At 33.2% G+C, this 26,973-nt stretch overlaps 1 protein-coding gene across 1 annotated transcript in view; it reads left to right on the top strand.

Annotated features, from left to right (window-relative positions):
• LOC140044979 (dol-P-Man:Man(5)GlcNAc(2)-PP-Dol alpha-1,3-mannosyltransferase-like) overlaps positions 1–26,973 on the top strand; it is a 57,803-nt gene that overhangs the window by 6,738 nt on the left and 24,092 nt on the right. The window contains exons 2-4 of the mRNA XM_072089698.1: positions 8,275–8,374; positions 18,297–18,444; positions 18,702–18,862. Of these exons, the coding sequence (XP_071945799.1) occupies positions 8,275–8,374; positions 18,297–18,444; positions 18,702–18,862 (409 nt within the window). The remainder of the gene's footprint in view (positions 1–8,274; positions 8,375–18,296; positions 18,445–18,701; positions 18,863–26,973) is intronic.

The raw sequence follows: 26,973 nt of genomic DNA, 5'->3' as shown, positions 1-26,973 counted from the left end.
TATTTTTTCTGACACTTTCAGGAATCGTTGATGATGCAGAGTTCTCTGTCTTTGTGACTTCAAACTGAGAGTGAAGTGGATAAAAAGATGACACCGGTACCTACCGACATTGTAATACCCAAACTATAATTTAATTATTTAAAACAAAATGTTGAATAAATATTTATGTTGAATGCAAACCTACTACACTATACTCTGTAAATTATGTTATTGTCATGTGATAGACCTTAAAAATTGAATATTTATTGTATGTTAGGCCTATTTTATATTTTATTATTTATACTGTATTAGTTTAATATACTATTAATTTATATTATACAGTACTACTACTAGTTTGTACATGTTTTTACCCAAAAAAATGAATAAATAATTTGTTATTCAATCTAATTGCTTGTTTGTTCATCAATAACAAAACAATTGTAAGCAAGTATATAACAGTTCTTGTTAGCCGCTTATTTCAGGTAATATTTTTAATATTAGCTAGGCCCTACGCGCCCGATCATAACGTCACTAAGTGACTTTCCGCCCCTGGAACAATCGCTCGTTAATAGGGCTAGGCCTCGGACTCTTATAAAAGCTATTATAATAGTTATGAAAATATTCCTCAACTAAAATGTATACTGTGATAAATAAACAAGTAATAATATTATACGTTGTATTGGAATGTATTATTTATATGAATTCTTATACGCGGACAATTATAAACATCGCGTATATCGTTCGCTATAAATAAATTCATAAACACGATGACGATGTGTTTACAAAATGGCGGTTTCGCTAGTTTTCGATGGAACAAATAGTGGTACCTTTAGTTTGAATAGTCGGAGCTGCATCCCAACCACCGAATTTTGTATCTTAATATCGTATACTGTAGATTATTAATTTTTCTAACAGGGATTTTAAATTCAGGACTGTTCAATTTTTCTAAATATTTTATTTTAACGATTTTCTAGGGTACAATTTCGGAAAAAAGACATTGGTTGATTTTGCCGTTAAATTACAGATTATCGTTTTGTTCAAATACATTAAATTTTACATGACAATATATTAAAACCATTTATGAATTTATTTCACTAACAATATTTTTCCGATAATCAGCTAAAATTACAAATATTGTGTTTTTCCAACACCCTAAAATTTAGCAATTTTGAACCAAATTAGAAAAGTAGGGCGCCCTCTCCGAGTCGAAATTTGACACGATTTGTCGACTGGCTGTCCCACTGTTACTAGTTTCAAGTTTTTATTAGTGTAGACATGGAAATCATTGATAAATTTGCAAAAGAAATAGTTTTTTTTTTTGAGCTATTTATTAGGTGATCATTTAGAATAAAATGATCACCTATTGTTATTGTATCAAATCTTTATTTACCTCCGCCAAGGAGGTATATGTAATCGGTAGCGTGTTTGTTTGTTACTTGGCAAAAAGAATTTTGCCAAGTATAGTATTTACTTTGTTTGTATGTTTGTATGTATGTATGTTTGTATGTATGTTTGTTTGTTTGTTAGCACGATAGCGCCTACAGTTTTCAAGTTATCGTTTTGAATTTTTGGGTGTAGATAGGTATATACTTTCAGACCATGCCTATTAAAAATCAACAAAATTGGTTTTTTAATAACTTCACAAAAAACAAAAATGATATTGTCAGACCGTCTAGTGTTAAAAAATAGGAGACCATTTTCAAAAGCCGGTGAGCAGTCTTAAAGTAAAAAGTAAACTGAAATTGCATTTTCTCGAGAACTACTTGTCCAAAAAAACTTATTTTTGGACAAGAGGCAAGGGTTATAATTTGTGATTTGTAATTTCAAAACATAACTTGATTTAATGTACCAGCTTTTTAATACGAGTGGTTTAAAAAAAGCTATTTCTTTTAAAATCCACCCGTTTGTTTTTTTTGCGTTGCTGTTCCATTGTTAGTCAAATGAGACTATTGTAATAGTTGATAATTAGTTTTTTAGTCATTTTTTTTATTTCATTCTGTGCATAGGTATATACTTACTGTCAGAACATGCCTATTGATTTTAAGGAAAATTTATATATAGGTATAATGTCACAAAAGCTTATCTTCCATCGATATATTAAATAGCACCCGTATTATTTTAACATGAACATATTCTTTGACATGGACCAAAATATTAGTCGACTGGCAGGGGCACCGCAAATCGGCACAGCTTCAAGACACTCCTCGACCATTATTCTGGTCAATCTTGATTTTAAAAAGGTCATTTTTTTGCAATGTTTTTTTGTACGGCAAATTTGACGTACAAAATGTTGTGACGTCATCAAATGGCCACTTGAATTTAAAAATTAGGAATTTTTATCTTTTTGTGTAGGTTACATTCAATAGAGCGCATCTCCGTTATTTGAGCCCGATTTTCGCTCAAATTTCAGTATGTGCTTGCTAAATTAATTATCTTTATCATGAGTTGCCACCATTTTTATTATGATGACGTATCATGCGTAAAAACTCGAATAACGTGGGTCGCGTAATTTCACCTTCAGTGTATATTTGAATATCTCACAGCTCTTCAAAATTAAAGGTGACCTTGATGATTATAATTTATTATGAAAGCAGATGTAATAAAATGTACATATGAAACCGTATACAAATTAAGCCCATCCTCAAATTGATCAGAAGGTATACATTTATATTCAGTCTAATGGGACATTTTAGTAAAAAATGACCGGAAATGCCATTTCTGACCTTTGACCCACACCCCAGGGCATGTATGTATCTCCATAACTACTGATTGTATACACTTGAATTTGGTCTTAAATTGTTTGAAATAAACATTTTGTTATTTGTTGCACATTTTTAAAAATGTTTCAAAAGGTCAAAGGGTCAGGGTCAAGGGTTATATGAACAAATATAAATAGATACTTGTATCTCGGCAACCACTCGTCGCAGCAAGTCAATTTTAGTCTAAAAATGTTCAGAAGGCATACTTTCACATTCAATCTAATGGGACATTTTAGTCAAAAATTATCAGAAATGCCATTTCTGACCTTTGACCCACATATCATGGCATCTTCATATCTCTGTAAGTACTGGTCGTAGAAACTTAAATTTGGTATCAAATTGTTCGAAATATATTTACATTCATTGTAATAGAAAATGTGGTTAAAAGGTGAACAGAAATACTATTACTAATGTTTCAAATAAAAAACATATATCTACATAACTTATCCTTAGACGGTAATGTTATGCAATAGCTGATACTTTAAATTGTTTCAATTTCAAGTACTAGTTATTGCTGTCCCCAAAACATTTTGATAGAAACGTCAAGCTCAACAGTTCTTTTCAGAATGCTAGAAGTAACTTGCCATGTGTATCCGATTAAACACCCCGGGCATTTATTGTTCAAAAGGGTTTTTAGGGGGAGTGAAGGCAACTTTATTTGGGGTATAATATGGTAATATGTATAATCAAATAAATACCACCTAGATGTAAAAAAAAATACAGCACAATTAATATCAAAAAGTTAAAACCAAATTTAAGTTTCTACGACCGGTACTTACAGAGATATGAAGATGCCCTGGAATGTGGGTCAAAGGTCAGAAATGGCATTTCTGATCATTTTTTACTAAAATGCCCCATTAGATGGAATATAAATGCATGCCTTCTGAACATTTTGAGACCAAAATTGACTTGCTGCAACCAGTGGTTGCTGAGATAAAAGTGCCTTTATTTATTTGTTCATATAACCCTTGACCCTAACCCTTTGACCTTTTGTAACATTTTTCAAAATGTGTAACAAATAACAAAATATATATTTCGAACAATTTAAAACCAAATTCAAGTGTCTACGACCAGTAGTTACGGAGATAAATACATGCCATGGGTTGTGGGTCAAAGGTCAGAAATGGCATTTCCGGTCATATTTAACTAAAATGTCCCATTAGACTGAATATAAATGTATACCTTCTGATCAATTTGAGACCAAAATTACTTCGCTGTGACCAGTGGTTGTTGAGATTTAAGGACATATTGGTGTTTGATCTTATGACCTTTCACTTTGACCTTTCGCCACATTTTCAAAATGTGTAACCAAGCCAAAAATGATTGTTTGACCACCTTAAACCAATTTCTGAAGTCAAATTCTCTGGACCTCAAAGTGCATACGAAAGTTGATCTAGCTACTAGAGTACAATGGTTAACTCCGGTAAATGCTACAGTATACAGTATACTGTTACATACTTTTAAACCATAGTTGAACAATAACAACACATCAAAATAACTGTAGTATGACTATATATTATGTTATAAAGAAAATTGTTTATTTACTCGTCCTCCTTTTTGTTGAAATCACTAACTTATAATAATTTATAACTATAATACTAATTAAAAAGCGTACCATGTTTGTTATGACATTGCACAGTAAGCTTTAAACTTCATACTACTCTAAAAATTAATAATTTAACAATTCTAAAGAACTTGGTTTGTTTTGTTCAGATGTTCCAAAAAAATGATTTGTATTGATATAAGGAAGCAAAAAAACATTGTTAACATAGTTTACTAGAGGGTGCAGATGAACCCTTTCTGGCTCCCCAAATAGTGGGCATTTTGTATTTACAAGAACACTGAAAATGTTACCATTACCATACATATGGTTATGCTGACTTAACCAACCAGACTGTTCAAGAAGTTAAATAAGCCATTATTTTCCAAATGCTCGATATGAGAAAGGGCACATCATTCAATGTTTTGAAATGTATGTAAAAGAAATGAAAGTAATAAAAGTAAATCTGTTAATTAGGTTAAAACGGCTGATCAATATGTCAAAAGGTCAAACATGATATGGTCATTATTTGAGAAAAACTTCATTATAGTAAATAGAAATGTTTATGTTCTGAACATTTTGACACCTAAATCAACTCTCTATGACAAGTAGTTTTATGAATATCAAAAGATATTAACATTAATGCAGTTGGAAATCCGCCATCTAGGATCCAAGTTAGGGGCCAAAATCTGGTCAAAATGGCCCACTTTTCCCAACTTTCGATGTTTGTTCGGTATATACATTTCTGTTTCTGCATGTAACCATACATATGGGGTATCAAAATAACCGCAATTGTACTGGGTATCTTTTAAACTACATTTCAAAAAGCCCGGGGATTTGGTGGGAAGGGGGTTGGGAGATAGGGTGTGAGAGTAGGGGTTCAGGGGAAGTGGGGATTTTGCTTAGGCCAGGTTATCAAATTGACCGGAATTGTGGTTCGAAAATGTATTTTAATTATCCCTGGGAAGGGAATGGGGATGGCCTATCACCATGACCGAAACTTTATTGGGAATGTTTTAAACTACATTTGAAAACTGCCACTGAGGGATTATGGGGTGGGAGTGATGGCTAACATAATTTGTACTGGAACCATCTTAAACACATGACCCAGTATCTGGGGTTTGTTTGGAGGGGGAGGAGCGACAATTCTGGCGTAATGAAGTAGCCTATATATGATTGGAATTGTACTAGGAAAAGTTACTACATTTGAACTGTCCAGGGGAAGAGTTAAGGTTTGTTGATTGTGGCTGTGATGGTGAGAAAAAGAAGGCCAATATGACACCTATTCATTTACACAGTTTACAACATACTTAAACCATTATTAGGCATATCATAGCTATGTATATCCCTCTCAATTTGAAGCTAAAGTTGAAATGAATTTGTCCTTCACTGGAAAGAATTTGTTTTTAATAAAGAGTGTGGGGTGTTATTGAAGAGGGGTGGAGGTTGGTGAGTATAGAGAGATACTGGCGTCGGGTGTTATGTACTGAGAAGGCTTTAACTAATTTTGAAACCCAAAATTTGTATAATTGCTAGTAGTAGTGGTTTATGTTCTGAACAATTTGACACCAAAATAAACTGTCTATGACAACCATTTACTAAGATATGGCAATTAATGCCTTAAAATATGGGTCAAAACTGATACGAAAATGTCCGCCATTTTAAATTATGCAAATTAAGTGATCATTTTGCTTGACGCCCATCAAAATTGAATTCGTATAGGATTGGCAACCTGTTTACCAAATTGGGTGTTTTTGGAAAAAACTGAACCAAAATATCCCTACCAGACTCCACTATGGTAGTTACATTTAGTTTATTGTACTGATTTAAGGCCAACAAAAGATAGAACGTGACACTAACATATGATATGTTAGTGTCATGTTTTATTAGAGAAGCATGACTTTTTAAAATTTATTTATTTAAAAAAATGTATTTATTGTTCATTCAATTTTCTATCAAACTCATCACGATTGTCATTCGTTTCACGGTATATACACTTATACTGTATATATTTAATGATTTTAATTTCCTTTATATTTCGTTGTTTTTATGATGTAACTTTTTGTAGTACTGTAAATAATAATATCCATATCAATCAACGCCATCCTGAATTACTCACATTTGTCCACCCTTTTGCACGTACCGATACTTTAAAATATTCGTCTATCAACAATTTTCCTGTTATATGGTCATCACTACCCCACATAATCAAAGATCAAGCAGTTACTCTTCCTTTGAAAAATTTCCTGCCGAAATTGAAAAAATATCTGCTTGATAAACGCTAACTTTATTTTAATTGTATAGGTGGATTTAAAATTGTGTAACACTGTAATACAAATTAATTAAATTTTTTAAATATTCTGTTGTTTACATTTTTACCTTGTAGTATCTTGTATGTTACAGGGGTTGCGGACACAAATGTGTTATGGCGCTCTGTTGCTGTCGCAACCCCTGGACCGCTTGTTGTCGAATAAAGAAATGAAAATGAAAATTTAAAAAATCAAATCCTGCAGGTTAAACTATTTCTTTTTAGCTTACAAGATGATACAATTTAATTAGATTTACACAATAATACATTTTTCATAGGTATTTATTATCTAACATAACTTTTAAATAATTAATAAGGAAGAAGGTTTAATTATCTATAAAATAAATCCATTTTCATCATAATCGGTTAAGTATTTAATGAGTCACAACCGAAAATAGAGTACCTGTATCTTACTTAAATAGCCCCCTCAACTTCACAATTTTACTAAACATTATTAAATCCCTGCTACAAGTACCCAAACGTAATCGTTAATAACTTATGTTTGCCTTTTCACAAGCACATGTAGTTTACACATTATTTCTAGTATATATTGGGTCAGTTTGTTAGCATATCTGAAAAAAAAAAAATTATGGATTCTTGCCTTACGGTAATTAACATAATAAATATCGTATATCACAGATTTTGCTGATTTTTTTGCTTAAAAAAAGTAATTTAATTTCAATAAAGTTAAAATAAAAATATGTTATTGAATAGATAATGTAATTAGCTATTATTCAACATGTCAACAAAATACATCAAATATTTATTAAGTTATGAACAATAAAGTGCATCACTATAAAATGGCGGCCATTTTTGCCGCCATCTTGGATTTCAAGGTGGCCGCAGTAAATTTGCAACGGCACACCTCATGATTATTGTGTCTAAGGGTATTAGCTAACAAAAAAAGTTGGTGTGCTGAGTGTGTAGAAACATGGCAATGGGAAGCATCATTTTGACACTTGGACCTCCGCTTAATACTAAAAATTGTGAACATTTTTCACAAATGCTACACTGTATATAGATATACAGTATATCATAATGTATATGGCATATAATAGGCACAACTCAGCACTATAAGGCAATAGGATGGCATACATCAACATTTTCCGATCATATGTTAACATACGTGCATGTTTAAAAAATATTAATGTCAATTAAATTATAAAAATGATCACCTATAATTCGTCAAAGTGACAAATTCAATTCTATTTTTATGCTAGTTTTGTATTTATTACTATTCCAAGCCCGTAGCCAGGGGAGTTCCTAGGGTTCAAATGAACCTCCCTTTTCATGAAGTGCCCTTTCAAACTAGACTAGGCATAGTATTTTCCTGGGCCAAGGAACTCTTATATTTGTTAAGATACATGTACTTGTCACTGGATGTGAGAGGTTATGTAACAAAGTTCTTTTTGCATGTGACCCAACAAGGCTCTGTTATACGCCAGGCTGTTTGCATTGTATTTGCCAGGGGAAGGGTGGAGGCATGGTGGGCGAACATTAATTCACATACATTTGATATTAAATATTAAAAAGGGTAAAGGTAATCCCCATAATGGAGAGGGAAGGGCCCTTATTTGGGAACAAAGAACCCCCTGTAAAAATCCTGGCTACGGGCTTGTTTGGTCAGCTTTACCCAACTACTGTTCAAACATATACTATGTATTGTAACCCTTTTCACATTCTTACAGATACTGAAATTGATTGGGAGGCTTACATGCAAGAGGTAGAGGGAGTCATAAATGGAACATATGATTATATGCAGCTTAAAGGAGGCACAGGTCCACTTGTGTATGTATCTTTCATTGGTTGTCCGCACTTGGCGGATAATCCCTTGTTATTGTCAGGATCTTTTTTTTTTTGTTATCCTCAACTTTTGTTGCGGATAACCCTTTTTTCATCTTCTTTATTAGTTATTCGCTTAGTAGCGGATAACTCCTTGTAACTGTTTCATCATATTTTTTTTCTGTATTATGCTTCTTTCCTTTGTCATTTTTGTGCGTCGCGTGTTTCTAAAACATTAAACAGAACATATCGTAACTTTGTCAAAATATCGACATTTACATGAAGTTGTGCACCTCCTATTTGTGAATGACGTCAGATTTTTAATGAATTTCAATGATTGATCATAGGATAAAAAATAAAAGTCATTTTTTATTGACACTTGGTGAAAGTTAATTGTTATCAAAATCAACTTTTTGTGCACTAAAAATGGCATGTTTTACAAGAATGCGCACGCACATTTAACATTTTTTAAATTCTAATAAACGTTCTACGGGATTTATGACATTTTGCGCATGTCAAAAATTCCAGCGCGTGTTATTTTCTTTTGAATTGTGATTTTCCAGCCTTTCCTAGTCAATCTTTTTAAAAATGACTAGGAAAAGCTGGAAAATCCCAATTCAAATTCAAATCATTTCAAATTAAAATGACGTCATACAAACACTTGATTTAGATCATTTGCGTGCCTTTTAGTTGAAAAAGTTACAAAAAATTTGTCAAAATTATGCCTATTTTTAATCTATTATAGCTCCTCAGGATCAATGGTGACCCCCAATTTTTTTAACTTAATATGTAAGCAGATATGTTTTAGATATAAATTTATGCCAAATCTTTACCTCTCGGATGTTGTGACATCATCGTATTGCCATACGAATGTAAAATATAGGATTTGTCTCTTTCGTTATTGCTCATCACATTCAATAGAGCGCATCGCTTATCCGTATTCCATTTCCCTCGATATTTTAATATTGTCTATGTCGATCAACTATCTTTCGCATGAGTTAAAAAAAAAATTTGTTATGACGTCATAATGTCTAAAAATTTAAATAACGTGAGCCACTTATTTTCATCTTTACAGTAAATTTCAATCTTTTTTTTAGCTCGTCAGATTAAAAAGAGATAATCATTATTAAAACGTTTCTGGGAGCTATTGGTTTGTAGATACGAAATCATGTGAACATTTTTCCAATCAAATGTTGTGAAGTCATCATATGGCCAGTAGAATAAAAAAAGTCATATTTTCATCTTTTGCAACGTAGTTCATCACATTTAAAAGAGCGTGCGCATCTATATTTTACATATTCAAATTTCTAAAATTGCTATCTTCGTGTTTTATTTTGATACCGTCACCATGTTATAAATTTCAATAAATGGTGGGTCTCGTAATTTCACCTATTCTACACTGTATGTTTATATACATATACAGATTATACTGTGTATACTGTAGTATATGACACAAAATAGACAGATTTCAGCACTATAACAACATATTATATTCCTCAATTCATAATGCCATAATCTTTTTCTGTGTGCAATATTCCAACGTATGACATGCACGTGGCGTTTATTGTCTGAATAACTAACTAATCAGAGTGACAAGTTCATATCTTATTCTTCTTTCTTTCCACAAATTTTATTGCACGCATATCTCTCATTCTTGTCAACATTAAGATTGTATAACTGTGTCAAAATATTGACCTTAAACTTTGTTATATGACATTAGAGTCGCGCAGCACAAGTTACGCGTAATTTTATGAAATTTTATGGTTGACTTTTATTTATCATTGAAACTTTACAGAATTGTATTTCATAATATGGAGCAACTTTTGACATGATAAAAAGAGCGTGCTATGCAAAAAATTACGCGAGTACACATTACAAATTTCAAAATTCGCAAAATAATTTCTAATCAATTTCGCATACATTTCAGGCCATTTGAAGGATTTCAAATTATTTGTTGCCGTTTTGCGCACACACTTGTTTTTGCAATTGATTATTGTTTTTCATACCTTCTGTAGTAAATTTATTTTGATGAACTTTGATTGTTAAACTTGAATAATTATGTGCTAAAAATCCATTTATAAATAAGTTAATGCAAATTTGTGCAAAAATATACCTATTTTTAATCGGTTATAGCTCCTCAGAATGGCTGGTTACCCCATTTAAAAAAATTTATTATGGAAGCCGATGAGAATTGCTAATTCATGTAAAATTTATATCTACAGGATGATCTAACGTCACCTTATGGCCATTCAAATTTTAAAAATAGGGGTTTTGTTTGAATTAGTACTAGAATCCTGTTTAAAGGAGGATTCTGGTTTTAAAATTGCTTTTAAAATATCGTTGGCAAATTGGCAATACGTATGTTTACAATATTCCAACTCTCTCATTCGAGCTATATTATCTGTACCATTCCGGTAGGTCGAGTCGAGGGTGTTACGAAACCTAAGACCACTAAAGCTAAAACCCCTAAGACCTACAGTAAGATCACGAAAGCTAAAGACCCAAGACCTAAGATTACAAATTCTAAGATATACTACAGCTTAAAAACAATACTTGTTTATCCATACATAATTTTAAACATAGTCGGTTTCATTTATTACCATAAATATAATTAAATACCACCGCAAAACATACAGTAGATAAACATATATTATTTTCGCCTGTTGAGTAAATTTTTTTTTTCTTTACAACAAACAAACTTGACGGGTTGTTTGTTGGTATATATTTACTCCATTGTGTTGGTACGGAGGATGTTTTTCCTTATTTTATTTTTATTTATTTTATTTTATTCATTCAACAGCGGCAAACCCGCCCCTTACACAATGGAATAAACTATACCATATAAATATATATAAATCTTAAAACCTAACAATACAAAATTAAACAATTTTACTAATTTTATTACAAAAACAATTATAACGGTCAAAAAAGAGATCAATAGAATTATCTTTAACAACACAATTATTAAAAAGAAGACAAATACGTGAGATAAATCCATTCTTGGTAACATTGACACGACAATACGGCACATAAAGAAGATTACATTTGGAATTACGAGTACGACAACCAACAGCTTTAACATGACAGGAAAACAAGGAGATAAAATTACAATTGAAACGGGAATTCATACATTTATACAAAAACTGAAGATCAAACTTACAAGTAGAATACACAAAAATGAACAAAACGATCTTGGACTCTTTGAAGACGGGTACTATGAGCAGACGAAAACGAATTAGACACAACACTACAGTATTCAAGATGGGGACGGACAAGAGAAACATATAAATGAATTAATGTATTAGAATTTTTAAAACACCAGCAATTATGACGTATCATGCCTAGCATTCTATTTGCTTTACTAACAGCAGCATCAACTTGAGGAATAAAATTTAAGTTACAGTCGATAATAATACCAAGATCTTTATGACGGTCAATTCTTTCCAAAACATGATTATTAATGCTGTAATCATATTGGATATTGTCTTTTCTTAGTAATCGTCATAATTTTGCATTTTGGTAAGTTTAAACTCAGCTTCCAGGTGGTGGTCCATCTGAAGGGAAACAGTATCATTAGGGCCATTGATAGTATTAAAGAGTTTAAGATAATCCGCAAAAAGTAAGCAAGAAGAAGAAAGATTAGAAGGGAGATCATTGATAAAGATATTAAATAAGAGGGGACCAAGGATCGAGCCCTGGGGGACCCCAGACAAAACAGTGAGCCAATCAGAAGCTTGACCTTGAAACATAACGTGTTGTTGCCTGAAATCAAGGTAACTAACAAATAATTTAAGGATAGGGCCAGAAATACCAAATTTGGAAAGTTTATGGACAAGAAGTTGATAGGAGACGAGGTCAAAGGCTTTCGAAAAATCAGTGTAAATAACATCAACAGATGAACTAGTACCACCAGTTTTAAAAATAGAGTGGAAATACTTATTAAACATCGGCCTTTTCATTAGGCGAATACACTGAAGAACCTCCATGATTTAATGCTGAAGGCTGCGAGTCATTTGATTTATAAGACTTCTTCATCCAAGACCAAAATTTGTTGTTGTTATTTTTCATTTCGTTAGCAAGTGACTGTAAGTATGAATAATACTTTACTTCGACAAAGTCCTGGATTAGGCTCCACATCACCACTTAACAACAGCATAGTAAATGTTGCCACAGAATTGTCGTAGTATAAACGGGAAGAACTGTATTGTATTTATTCGCATCTGCCTTGTATTTTGACTCCAAATTTGTCAAATAACTTTACCCTGAATACCACACTTTAAAATTGGGACTTATATAAGTACTTTAAGAAGGAAAAACATATAAAAACAAATCCTTTAAATTGATGATTTTACAGACGTGTTTCTTTCTATACTGTAACTCCTCCCCATGCTCAATATTTTTGTTTCTATGGAGCGCCAAAAGAGCAACAATAATAAGTATAAAAACAGAAAGAAAACGAAACAAGAAACTTTTTATCATGATTTTGAAATTAAAATTTATTTTCGAGTATTTATTCCTTCGTACTGATTTTCACTAAGAAATGCGTTAAAATAGATGGACTGCACAGAGTTTTCAGCCCTCTATATAATTTTTGCTCTTTTGACGTTCCATAAAAACAAAAATATTGGACATGGGGTTGGCCTAGGCTAGTCATGCGAAATTCGCAAACAGTATGTGTGCGAGAAAAACGTCTGTAAAATCATAAATTTAAAAATGTATTTGTTACTTTTTATGTGATTATTTTTCATAGAAGTGCTAATTCTAAGGTGTGGTATTCAGAATAAATGTTAGAGTTAAAATACAAGGCAGGTGCGAAAGATAAATATTTGTAATCTTAGGTCTTGGGTCTTAGCTTTCGTGATCTTAGGTCTTAGTGGGTCTTAGCTTTCGTGGTCTTAGGTTTCGTGACACCCGTCGAGTCGACCTTCAATCAAATACTGTACATCGTTCATGTTGTGATTATAGACGGGGTATACTCGACCCGACCAGTTTGGTATTGTATACTGTATCTACTTATCACAAGACAATGCCAGGCATGGACAGAGAGCATGTGTATTGTCGCCTCGCTCCTCAGCAGGAATGTAAAGTATATGTTACGCTTCGTTTATTTTGAAGGCTTTTCTCTGAGTCAGTGCGAAAAACGAGCAAATGTAAACTGAATCTCCAAATGATTTTACACAATTGTGATGAATTTTCATAGAATAATGACTTTATAAATGGGAAGACCGACTAAAATTACATCAGATAAGTATAATTTTACAAAAGTAATTGATATGGTTAATGATAACGAGTCGTCGGAAGATTTACCATTTCACAAATTTCCTATTCTGTAACCACAGTGTGATTTTGCTGTAGCTGCACTTGTAATCTGGCCTCATTTCACAGCCTTCGTTCTGCTTCACTGGGCGCTTATATAAATTATACCTGGAACTCCCTTTAATAGAGCGCATTGCGCTTATGCTTACCTCATTTCGCCCTAGATTTTACTATGTTCTGTTCTCAATTCTCTTTCACATGCATTAAAAAAAATTGTAATTTTTGTTACGTCATCATATTAAAAAATTTAAATAACGTGACTTACTTAATTATTTACTTGTTATGCTCCTCAGAATGAAAAGTGACCAGCATGATTAAAACTTATTAGGGAAGATGTTGAATTATATGAATTCCTATAAAAATTGTGTCTGTCTATCTGATGTCATCATATGGCCAGTTGAATTCAAAAAGTCAGATTTTAATATCTTTCGTAATAAATTCATCGCATTTTAAAATAGCGTGCATCTTGCTTTTTCATGCCCAAAATTCTTCAAATTTTTATTAATGTAATTATTTAGATAATTATCTTCTAAATTTGCTATCTTTATGTTACATTTTAATGACGTTAATCATGTTAAAAATGGGATTAAAATATGAGTCTCGTAATTTCATCTATGCTACACTGATATATGTACAGTGTATTCCGTTAATACTGTTAGTCGGGGTCCTCATGTATTTCCGTAGGATTTTAATGCCCAAAGTGAGATTTCACTTGATTTCACTTTTAATTATGGTGATAGGATACCAACAATTTTCACCATTCCATAACCATGGTAACTGCCCCAAGTTCAAAATGGCGCCCAAATGGCCCTATATCCATAACCCTTTGGTCTATCGACATGATTGGTATCAAAATACTCGGAGTGTATATATTTATTGACTTCTTTTGAAATTACGGTATTACTAAGACTTTTTGTTATGAATGTATTTTGGAGGATTTGTGTTGAAAAGTGAGTTTGATGTGATATCCAGTTTGAAAAAATTTGTTACCTAGCATTTTTGGTATCCTAGCACCATAATAAAGTAAAATCAAGTGAAATCTCATGTTGGGCATTAAAATCCTATGGAACCCCTATTTTCATACATGAGGAACCTGACAAACAAAAATGGTACAATTCAGCACTGTGAACATATTTTAAATTCATGACATAGGATGGCATAATAATTGTGGGTGTTCATATTTTAATGTGCATGTTGCGTTTGCGCGGATAACCCAAACTCGTCAAAGTGACCTCTAAATGTAGATGTGCAAGAAACTTTGTTATATGACGTTAGAGTCACCCAGCGTAAGTTACCCGCGATTTTATGAAATTTATGGTTGCTCATAAATTCTGAGCAAAAAATTATTTTCAATAAAACTTTACGAAAGTGTATTTCATAATATGGAGCAACTTTTGACATGATAAAAATGGTGTGCTACGCAAAAAATTATGAGTTATTTGAAATTTCAAAATGCGCAAAATTAATTTCCAATCAAAACCGCATACATTTCAGGTCATTTAAACATTTCAAAATTTTTCAAAATAGCTCACACAAAGCGTATAAAAATGTTTTTGCAATTGATTTTTGGTTTTTATACCACCTGCAGTAGATTTCATATAACAACGCATGTGCATATCGTGTGTTAAAAAAAAGATAATTTAGTGCAAATGTGTTCAAAAATATACCTATTTTTAATCAGTTATAGCTCCTCAGGATGTCTGGTTAAAAGGGCCCAATTTTTTTTAATGTACAGTATTATGGAAGCTGATGTAGATATCAATTCATGTAAATTTGTACCTACCGGATTTTCTGACGTCACCATATGGCCACTCTAATTTTAAATATTGAATTTTTTTCTTTTTTGTACTAGTTAATCCATTTAATAGAGCGAATTGTGCTTATGCTAATCCCATTTTGCCCAATATTTTATGTTCTTTCTCAATCAATCAATGACCTACTTAATTTCGTCTATACAGTATATTTCAATCTGTTATAGCTCCTTGGAATAAAAAGTAAACGGCATGATAAAAATTTATGGAAGCTGTTGAATTGTAGATATGAATTCATATAAACATTTTTATGGCGCACCAAGATATCTTTAGTTTAAAACTATGAAATCTGCATTCGTTAAAGTTGACCTCATTACAATCGTTAAAACTGAATTACGTCATTGCAATTTAAAAAAAAAATTAGTACGCGCTGACAATTCTTGAATTTTTACAAAGAGATTTACGGAGCAGTATGTTTTTCACCTTTTTTGTACACTTTTAAGGTCTGATATTTCAAAAACAACAAGTGTAAGTCAAATTAAATTATATTATTAAACCAATTAAATTTAATATTTATCAAGCTGTACAACTCACTAGTTAAAAGTATATTACTCTACAACTCTGAAACATGGGGACTCACAAAAGAAGAAGCACATAAACTCGACACATTTCACAGACAGCAACTTCGCAAAATCATAGGTATCAGGTTCCCAGACAGGATATCGAACATAAATTTATACAGAAGGACAGGAACAAAACCGATTTCATTAGAAATAGTCGACGCAAGATGGAGACTATTGGGTCACAGACAAGACCCATGTACACCAGCCAACACAGCAATAAGCTATTTTTTCAGCCACACTACTAATATAAAATTTCGAGGAAGACCGAGAACCACCCTACCAATAACTCTCAGCAACGACCTACTCACCCTTTATAAGCAGAACACAAACATCAAGTATCCCAGACAATTGAAAACCAAGAAAGACATGAAACAACTTAAAGAACTAGCCAATGAAAGATCAGACTTGAAGAAACTGGTAAAAAAGATTTACGGAGCAGCCCAAGCGGAAATGTCGGCAGACTTTTCAGCAGAAAGGCAGTAATCATCATATCTTTAGTGTAAGCCTAGATTAAGATATCAACGAAAGCATGTCCTAGGCCCCGGATGCGCGTGGCCGGCCTTTGTTTTGTAATACTTCACGTCCGCGTGTCCCAACAACGCTCGCTTGTAAATATTAGTGGTCCAGCTCGATCATCGTCATCATCGGTATTTTATTTTCAACTTTAAAAATTTTAAACTCAACGCAACTAGTCGTAATGTTTCGTCAATGGGAAAACAGGCTTTAGGCTATTGGCACAAAAAAAAAACCAGTTTCATATTAAATATGGTCTATAAAACCCACTACATTAATCATTCTGGAACCCAAGCAAGACCCTCACTAAAAAGTGAAGTGCACTTATTAAAAAACATATACAGGTATGTTTAACAACCTATATTATGGTTACAGTTTATTGGTTTTCCGCACTTTCCACAAGGGTGACCTGTAGATGTGCAAGAAACTTTGTTATATGACATTAGAGTCACTCAGGATAAGTTACGTGCGATTTTATAAAATGTTATGGTTGCTCATAAATTCTGAAAACAAATTTCATAATATGAAGCAACTTTTGACATGATAGAAATGGCGTGCTACGCACAAAATTAATTTATAATCAATTTCGCATTCATTTAAGTTATTTTAAACATTTCAAAATGTTCTAATTTGTTTGCGTTTTGCGCACGCACAGCTTGTACAAAGAGGAAAATGTTTTTTTAAATTGATTTGTGCTTTTCTGTCTGTATATCTTCTGTAGCAGATTTCATTAATTTTAATGAACTTTAATTGCAAAATAACGACGCACGTGCACGTTAAACTTTAATAATCAAATGCTGAAGAATAGGTAATTTAATGCAAATTTGTCATAAATACATATTTTTAATCAGTTATAGCTCCTCGGGATGGGTGGTTACCCCCAATTTTAAAAATGTATTATAGAAGCTAATGAGTTGTAGATATCAATTCATGTACAATTTGTCACCATATGGTCACTCGAATTAAAAAAATTGAATTTGTTTCACTTTTGTACTAGTTAATCCAATTTAATAGAGCACATCACGTTATAATGCGTTCCCATTTTTCTCCTAGATTTTAATATGTTCTTTCTTAATCAAAATGTCTTTCACATGAGTTACACAAATTGTATTTTTTATTACGTCATCATATAAAAGTATTAGAATAACTGGAGTTACTTAATTTCATCTTTACAGTATATTTTAATCTGTTATAGCTCATCGGAATGAAAAGTGACCCACATGATTGAAACTTTTATGGAAGTTGTTGAATTGTAGATATGAATTCATATAAAAATTTTGTCTATCTGATGTCATGACGTCATCATGGCCAGTTGAATTCAAAAAGTCAGCTTTCTATCTCTTTAGTAAAAGTTCATTGCTTTTAAACGAGAGCGCATCTCACTTTTACGTGCCCAAAATTGATCAAATTTTATTAGTGTAATTATTCAGATAATTATCTTCTAAAATAGTTATCTTTATATGTCAATTTGATGACGTCATCGTGTTTTTTGGTTTTAAAAGATGGGTCTCGTAATTTTATCTATGCTACGCTTTATATAACATATACAGTGTATTCTGTAAATACTGTAAGATACAACAATTCATGTCATAGGATGGTATAATAATTGTCGGCGTTCATATTTTAACGTATGTGGTACATGTTGAGTTTGCGCGGATAACCCGAACTCATCAAAGTGACGAGTTCAAATCTAGTTATATTTGTAATAGTTTTCTTTTGTTTCAGATATCCGGCAGGGTTTGTGTACGTCTTTATTGGATTTTATTATGCTACGGATCATGGAAGAAACATTAAGGTTGCCCAGTATATCTTTGCTGCTGTTTATATCATAAATTTATTACTAGTTTTCAGGATCTACCAAAGAACCAAAAAGGTAAAATGCACCATTTCATATACTGTACACTATGACTATTTACATCATCCGCTTTTGTACTTCTTCATACAAAATGATGTATACTGTACATGCATACATACATATTCCTTTGTATAAATGTGTGGACCATAAAATGTCACAATCCTATGTTTGGACTGTCCAGCTGAACCTACTAGACAAAATAATGAATGTCGATACTGCATGGATTATTTTGAATGTTTAAACTAAACCACAGGTTTATCTTAATCTTATTTCAGGTTCCTCCGTATGTACTTTTCTTTATGTGTTGTGCATCATATCGGATACATTCCATTTATATACTCCGCCTCTTTAATGATCCTGTTGCTATGTTGTTTCTGTACTTATCAATCAATTTATTCCTGGATCACCATTGGACAGTCGGATGCTTTTTCTTTAGGTAAGAATTATGAAAAACACAAAAACAAATTTATTGTGTAATAAAACTGTTAAGTCAATTGTTTGAGCAGATAAGGCAGGGGAACTGCAAGCTATAGCCATAAAATTAGCACCGGTTGAGGGCTTTTCTCTGCCATAGTTGTGGTACACCAAGTCTGGTCAGATGAGAACTTCAAACAGGAATTCTGGTGCATTGTTTGAAAAGAGTAGGGAGTTAATGGAATGGAGGGATGGGTATTTGTCAGTAGCTAGGTTCACATTCAGAAATTATCATAAGTTTCTTTATCATGATGTTCTATGTGAACTTGCAGGAAGTCGTTAACGTGATCTTTATCACGTTAATTTCGACCAACTCGGTATCTCATGGTATATTAGACCTTTTTTCATTTCATGTCATTTTTTCAGTAATTTGCCTTTTGATATGACACTGTTATATACAGAGACAAAATTCAACCTATCAGCGCTTGGTTATTTACTGCGTCATCGGCCACCCACCGGAAGATGTCACCATTGTTGTTGTTTTGATTTCTTTGACCGCTAGTATCAACAAGTTGTCTTTGCTTTGATAGTTAAATTGCTTAGGTTAAACCCACTATATCGTTTCGGACATCATACGTCAAGTTAGTAATAGACGATTAAAGAATGAAATACCAAAATCGAAATTGGGAGAACAAACCAGAAATTAATGTGAAAGCTAGCCTACCCCTAGACTGTCCAACCCACACTCGATCCGCCACAGGCATGCACGACCTTACAAAAAGGCTGACACTTCTGCTATTTGCATGCACGCCGCAACTTGCCTTTATTTTTTACACTATTGATTTTTAACAACCATGAAATGGATAATAAAATATCATTGTGATGCATGTGTAGATGATTTCATATTCTTTCCAATTAATAGACTTGACGGCGAACTGATTTTTTAAACAAAGCTAATTCCTAAACAGACATCGTAAATTTCTAGGACAAATTTTTTTTCTTTACAAAGTAAAACATGTATTGTACGTAAACGGTGGGGGTAGGGGCTACTTCCTATATTCTAGACCTATATATGCATATAAAATATTGTTGTCATGAATTTTAGTAAGTATATTAAAATTAAGGTACTGTAATGTAATAATAAACTATTCGATGTAGTACAGTTGTGTGATTTAATAGACCAATGTATCATGTGACTAAAAAATATGTATAGCCTGGTGAATAAATTTGTTCATGTTCAATCCGTCGTGCAAATAGAAAGTGTATGGTGAAGTGTTTGTTTGTGTAAATAAATCACTTACCAACTCCATTTTGAAACAAGATGAGATTTTTATAGTTAAAATCATGTGTTTTGAAACCTAAAGTTCTGCAATATTACGGAGTTAATAAATGTCATCGATTTTAAACGTTCTTTATTACTGCCGAAATTGTAACAACTTCGGAAAGGTAAGCTTAAGTGAGGGGAAATTACAGACGCCGGGTGGGAATTAAATAATCTCCGCATAATAAATCCATTCAATGTTTGATTTGCGGAGAAGCTAGCCTATCATTATCAATACAAGACGAGTTTTCATGTTCTTGTGAGAAAATCCCATCAAATGTTTACCAGATCGACAACTAAAATCATTTCTAGCCTTCACAAACTTTCATCAATGTACAATAGTACACACGTGTGTACGTCTCCACGCATTGTCTAAACGTAACATAGCACATGCGCATCATCTTAGTTGTTGAGTCTTTAAAATTCTAAAATACAAATATTAAAACAGCGTACGAGTGAGTAGCCAATCGCATGCGGCTGAAACTAGTCAACTGGATAATCTATGCACCATGAATACTTGGTGTCAAACCATGTGACTTGTGCGTGTTTCCCCAGACGGAGTATCCAAACTGAAGTAATACGCGTATGAAATGCCATATGTGCAAAAATATTTATATTTTTACTAATATTAAGACAAAACTCCATCTGGAGCCCAGACTACTACCAAATGTAACCAACGTCTCTATTTTATGAATAAGTTCAATGTATGTAATGTTTTATGAATCAGTAATACAATCTGTATCAGGTCAGTCAAAACATCAGGACTGCTATCGGTCAAGCTGTATTCCGATACAACCTGTATCAGCTACAATATTACCATAGGTCTAGTTGTCATCAAGTCTGAAAGCTATACTGGCGGGGACACTTGACCCTAGTAGGTTTAACCAAGTAAGGCAGGTTTCAGGCTCTTCAGGCCTATGGTAGTATGAGTTAGTTAGCTCTCTCATAAAAGAGCAGCCCTTAAACCATAGAAATATCCAGGTAGTGTCTGGTAGGGTTTAGTTTTCTCACTCGGAGCTGAAGTCCTGTAAGGCATGTTAGTGAACTTTGTTCTACTTTTCTGGCAACTTCTGCAACAGATCTAGTACCAGTTGTATTGGTTTCCATTCCACTGGACACTACTACTGTAGTAATGCCGAGAGGGGATTCCTGATAATTGGGCAGCTCAGGGTTCCATATATTATGCCCTGGCATACTTAGAGAGGCCACTCCAACTTTGTTTGTACAAAGGATCGACATGTGGATCGTCAGTTACCGGTTATAAGTTTGTTGTCCGATTGGCGTAGGACTTGACGCCAGGGGTCGATCTCAACAGTGGAAGGGATTATTTAATTCCATTGAATAGATATCGCCCGCCTTAAGCTGGGCAGCCCCTAGCCAGTTAGGTGCTATTCCGCCACCGACTGCTTGTCTCACTGGGTGCGTGGGACTTATGGTTTTAATTAGCCTGACAGGCAGTTAGATTGAATGTACCCAAGACAAAAAGGAAAATTAGAAATAGAAATAATTATAAAACAAAGCTTCATTTAAAACTTTGTACATGGAATATTCGTACTCTTAGAACTGGATTAAATAATGATCTGCAGAAAATAGATGATGCACGAAAAACAGCAGTCATCGACTCTGAGCTCTTACTTCTTGACCTTGATATTGTTGCTCTTCAAGAAACATGCTTGCTAGAATTTGGTTCACTGCAGGAAAGTAACTAGGCCTATACGTTTATATGGAAAGGGAATAATACTGGCTGTGTGAGGCAGCATGAAGTTGGTTTTGCCATCAAGAATAGCTTGTTCAGAGATGTTGTAGTATTAGAAGGTAGTAATGAGAGGTTGCTTGCAATTAGGCTTTCAAACTCTATTGAGTCACCTGTCATCTTGAGTTTGTATGCACCAACACTTACGAGTTCCGACGAGGTTAAAGATCAGTTTTATCAATATCTGCATTCTTTTATTAAGAGCATTCCTGAGAAAACACCTTTAATTTTGCTTTGTGATTTTAATGCTCGAGTTAGTGACAACAGGACCGCATGGCCAGCATGCTTAGGGAATTTTGGTGTTGGAAAGCTAAATGAAAATGGACAAGCTTCTTGGATTATGCTCATACTTCAAACTTTCCGTAACTAACACATTTTTCAAATCAAAGACTTCTCACAAAGTTTTATGGCGACACCCTAGGTCAAAACCTTGGCATCAGCTCGACTTGATAATCACACGCCGTTCTTCCTTAAATTATGTTAAAAATGCTTGTACGTTTCATAGTGCAGTTTGTGAAACAGACCACTCTCTGGTCTGCAGTTGACTAAAAATTGTGCAAAAGCAAATACCAAAAACCAAACACCAAACATCACCCTCTTCTGAAGATCAATGTCAAGGAAACATCTGACACTAATAAATGTGCAAAGTTTGAACATCAATTAGCAAGATGATTGCAAAAATATTGAATACTGGGGGAAAATGAAAACTGCAATTGTTGTGCAAGTGTTTGGTAAGAAAACAAAAAACAACCAAGACTGGTTTGAAGAAAAGTCTGAAAAGTTACTGCCCGTCATTGAGAAGAAACGCACAGCTCTGTTAGCTAATACAAGACTCACGCTACACGGCATAATCTTGCTTCTCTACGTTTAGCAAGGGCTGATGTTCAACGAGCTGTGCGCCAGTGCACTAACGAGTACTGGGAGGAACTTAGTGCTCAGATACAACAAGATGCTGATGAAGGGCATTTGAAGGGAATGTATGAAGGAATCCGAAAAGCCATTGGGCCAGTGCAAAAGAAAACAGCACAAAAAGACCGAAACGGTAATGTGATAATCGATCAGAAGAAACAGATGGACCGATGGGTAGAACATTACTCAGAATTTTGCCAAACTAAGATGCCTGTATATCAGGAGGAACTCAGAAATGTTCAAAATTTACCAAATAAGTTGAAACTTGATGCCTACCCAACTATTGATGAAGTACGATCAGCAGTAAAGCAATTGTCTTCAGGCAAGGCTCCTGGTGATGATGGTATACAAACTGAAATTGTTTAAGCAGGAGGCCTGACTCTAATACATCAGCTGCATGAGCTTATTAGTCTCTGTTGGTCTCTTGGTAAAGTTCCACAGGATTTCAAGAATGCATCCATTGTCACTCTGTACAAGAATAAAGGTGATCATGGTTGCTGAGAATGGGGACGACATACAAGTGGAACGAGCTCACAGAACCCCTGCAAGGCGCTCATCATCGCGGAGACCAAGACCAATTCACTGTAAACTGTTGAGATACGTGGACAGGCAATTTGTTCTAAGCCAAGCAGCGAAAACATTGAAAGGAAATCCATTAAAGAATAACACTATTTATATAAGCGATGACGTATCCCGTAAGGTAAGACTTCTAAGACAAACACTAAAAGAAAAACATTTAGAAAAAATTAGGCAAAGATCGGACGTGAAGTTTGCCTTTATCCCTTTTACTAGTGTGCCACCAGTAATCAAGTACAAGACACATGATGGACAGTTTAAAACATATGTTAGATAAACAATAATAACAGGAGAAACAAGTAATTTTTTTTGCTAAGCCCTATAAAACAATAATTGTATTGCATTAGTCTGACATTCTATGACTTTGCAAATGTATGTTAAATTGTGTATGTTTGTTTTTTTATTTTTATTGGCTAGAGGTAGTAATAGTAAAACAGTCATTTATCATAGCAATACAGGTAGCCTTTTGAACAGTATAGTAAAGCAATGGCTGAAATGCCAAGCTCTACGTTTACCATATTTTGTACATGCTAAGTAACCAAACAATAGAAACCAATGGAACGATGCTCATGAACAATGCTGTACATGCCAACATACTGTACCATACTCAATGAGTTGTATGGCTAACGTCACTACAAATACGATGGTTCGCAACCAACGTTTTATCTTTGAAACATCATTCAAGGGATATTCATTGCTTAAAAAATGTATGTACATGTTTATTATTATTGATTATTAACTGTAAATTAATGTAATGATTTGTATAAGATTATAAATGCAGACGGACGATTACACAGTAAACGATGGCAAAAATACTATGTCCAAGACATACCATATTTGGACAATATTGCTAATTTCAATCAACCAATAGGAACCAATAAAATAACGTTCATGAATAACAATACTCTTGCCTATATAATGCCGGTACTCAGCGTCATGCAGTGCAGGCAGATAGGCATTGCCGAATACACCGTGGTTATTTTGGTTAATAACTATCAAAATCAAAACTCTTTTCTTTATCCAGTAAATGCTATTAATGATGCATCAAATTTCTAATTCCACACCAAAACAATTTATTATCTACCTTCTTAAGTATAATACATCGCTCACTTGTGAAGTACCGGAAATATGTAGGCTAGGCATAGTATGTTTATTTTTTGCTTATTATGGAACAATGCTTACTCATGAGGAGCTGTTGTTTAGCGGTAATAGGTCGATCCAGTTAGGCCTGGCTACCTTATTTTAAAAAAAAGCCATACTATTTTTTTGTACTTTTATATTAGATATGTTATCACTAACTTAATGTATGAATTGTGTATGTGTATGTATGTATGTATATATGTATTTATATACAGTATATGTATATGTATATATATTGAGTATTGATTATAAAGAAAGTAAACCAAAAATAACATTTAACAACCATACGTCAATATGGCAAATGTAGAAATATGTAGTTTGAATGTACGGGTACGGGGCCTAAGAAACTCGTTTAAGCGTCGGACGTTACATGATCATCCTTTTTCCATTTATTTTTTACAAGACACACACTGCACAAGCGAATTAGAATCAACATGGCGAAAAGAATGGAGGCACAATATATTATTCAGTAATGGCACATCCAATTTTGCCGGAGTATGTGTACTTTTTAAACCGAATGCTACATACAAATTTGATAATGTTTATCAGGATGACAATGGTAGAATAATCATTGCAAACATGTCGATTAATGAAAAATCATTTACCATTGCAAACATTTACGGACTCAATAATGATGACAGTAACTTGTTTGAACTTTTATGTGACAAAATTGAGGAATTAGGAAAAAACCCAATTATCATTGGAGGTGATTTTAATACACTTTTGAATTCGTCCGTCGATAAAAAACATGGCAAGGGACAAACGCATCCAAAATGCACCGAGCAAATTAATAAAGTTATAGACAAATTAGATTTAATTGATATTTGGAGAGTACAGAACCCAAAGAAACAATTATTTACATGGCACTCAAATCACTCCCCACCAATATTTTGTAGAATTTATTATTTTCTTATATTCTCTATGGGCACACGTGAGCGACACAGCAATTATATCAGGCTTTAAAACTGATCATTCATTAATAACACTTTCAATAAATGGATTGATACACAACAGAGGCCCTGGTTTTTGGAAGTTGAACACTAGTTTATTACAGGATCCCAACTACGTGAAAGGATATTATAGAAACAATAAAAACCACCAAGATAGAATGTGCAGAAAATAACCCAACACTATTTGGGAAATGACAAAATGTAACATAAGAAGAACAACAATCAAATTTGCTAGTAAACAAATAAATGAAAAAAAAATAACATTAAAAAATTACAAAATGAAATACAAATTCTAGAAGAGCAGTTTTGCAATAAAAATGATCAAACACTAAACGAACATATTCAAATTAAAAAAAATGAACTTGAACAACTTTATGAATTTAAAACATGTGGTTCTATGATTAGATCAAGAGCCGAATATGTGGAGGAAGGTGAAAAGAATACAAAATACTTCCTAAATTTAGAACGTGGAAATTATAATAAAAAAAAACATTACAAAACTTATTACTGAGAACGGTGAAATAACCGATCCAAAACTAATATTAAATGAAGAAAAAGTCTTTACCAAACACTGTACAAATCTGAAGAAAAAAGCGACTTACAACACGCCTTCCTCAAACAAATTAAAAATAAAAAAATTAGTGACGAAGATAAAACATGTGAACTTCCATTCTCCGAAAAAGATTATTTTGAGGCCCTAAATGAAATGGATAACAATAAAACACCAGGAACCGATGGTCTCCCAGCTGAATTTTACAAATGTTTTTGGACTGAAATTAGCCAAACCCTAACAAATTCATTCAAATACTCATTTAAAAAAGGAAGTCTTTCTATTTCACAAAGGCGTGGGGTAATATCATTGATTCCAAAAAAAGAGAAATCGCCAATGTTGTTAAAAAACTGGCGTCCCATCTCATTACTGAACATCGATTATAAGATCATTTCCAAGACCATTGCGACACGACTAAAAGGAGTATTACCATCTGTGATTAGCCCTGATCAAACTGGATTCCTTAAGGAACGATACATTGGCGAGAATATAAAACTTCTCTTTGACATTATTGAACATGCACAAAGAAATAATCTTCCGAATCTCCTTTTTTTTGTAGATTTTGAAAAAGCATTCGATAAAATAAGATGGGACTTTGTTTACTATGCACTAGAACAATTTGGGTTTGAAAATAAATTTATTAATTTGATAAAACTTTTTTATAATGATATTTTTAGTTGCGTTATTAATAACGGGTTTTATTCTGAATTTTTTAGTCTTAGTCGTGGTTTACGACAAGGATGCCCTCTATCACCATACTTGTTTATTCTATGTGGGGAAATCCTAGGCAATGCAGTCCGTCAAACAGAAAAAATAGAAGGTATATCCTATAATAACGTAAACATTAAATTAAGTCAATTTGCTGACGACACGGTATTTTATATAAACGATTCCAATTCAATAAAGCCCATTATGGACACTTTGAACTTATTTG

The sequence above is a fragment of the Antedon mediterranea genome, chromosome 3 (assembly GCF_964355755.1).
Source record: "Antedon mediterranea chromosome 3, ecAntMedi1.1, whole genome shotgun sequence".
Lineage (NCBI taxonomy): Eukaryota > Metazoa > Echinodermata > Crinoidea > Comatulida > Antedonidae > Antedon > Antedon mediterranea.
Note: the sequence above shows the minus strand (reverse complement) of the source record. Positions and strands in the feature narration are given on the sequence as shown.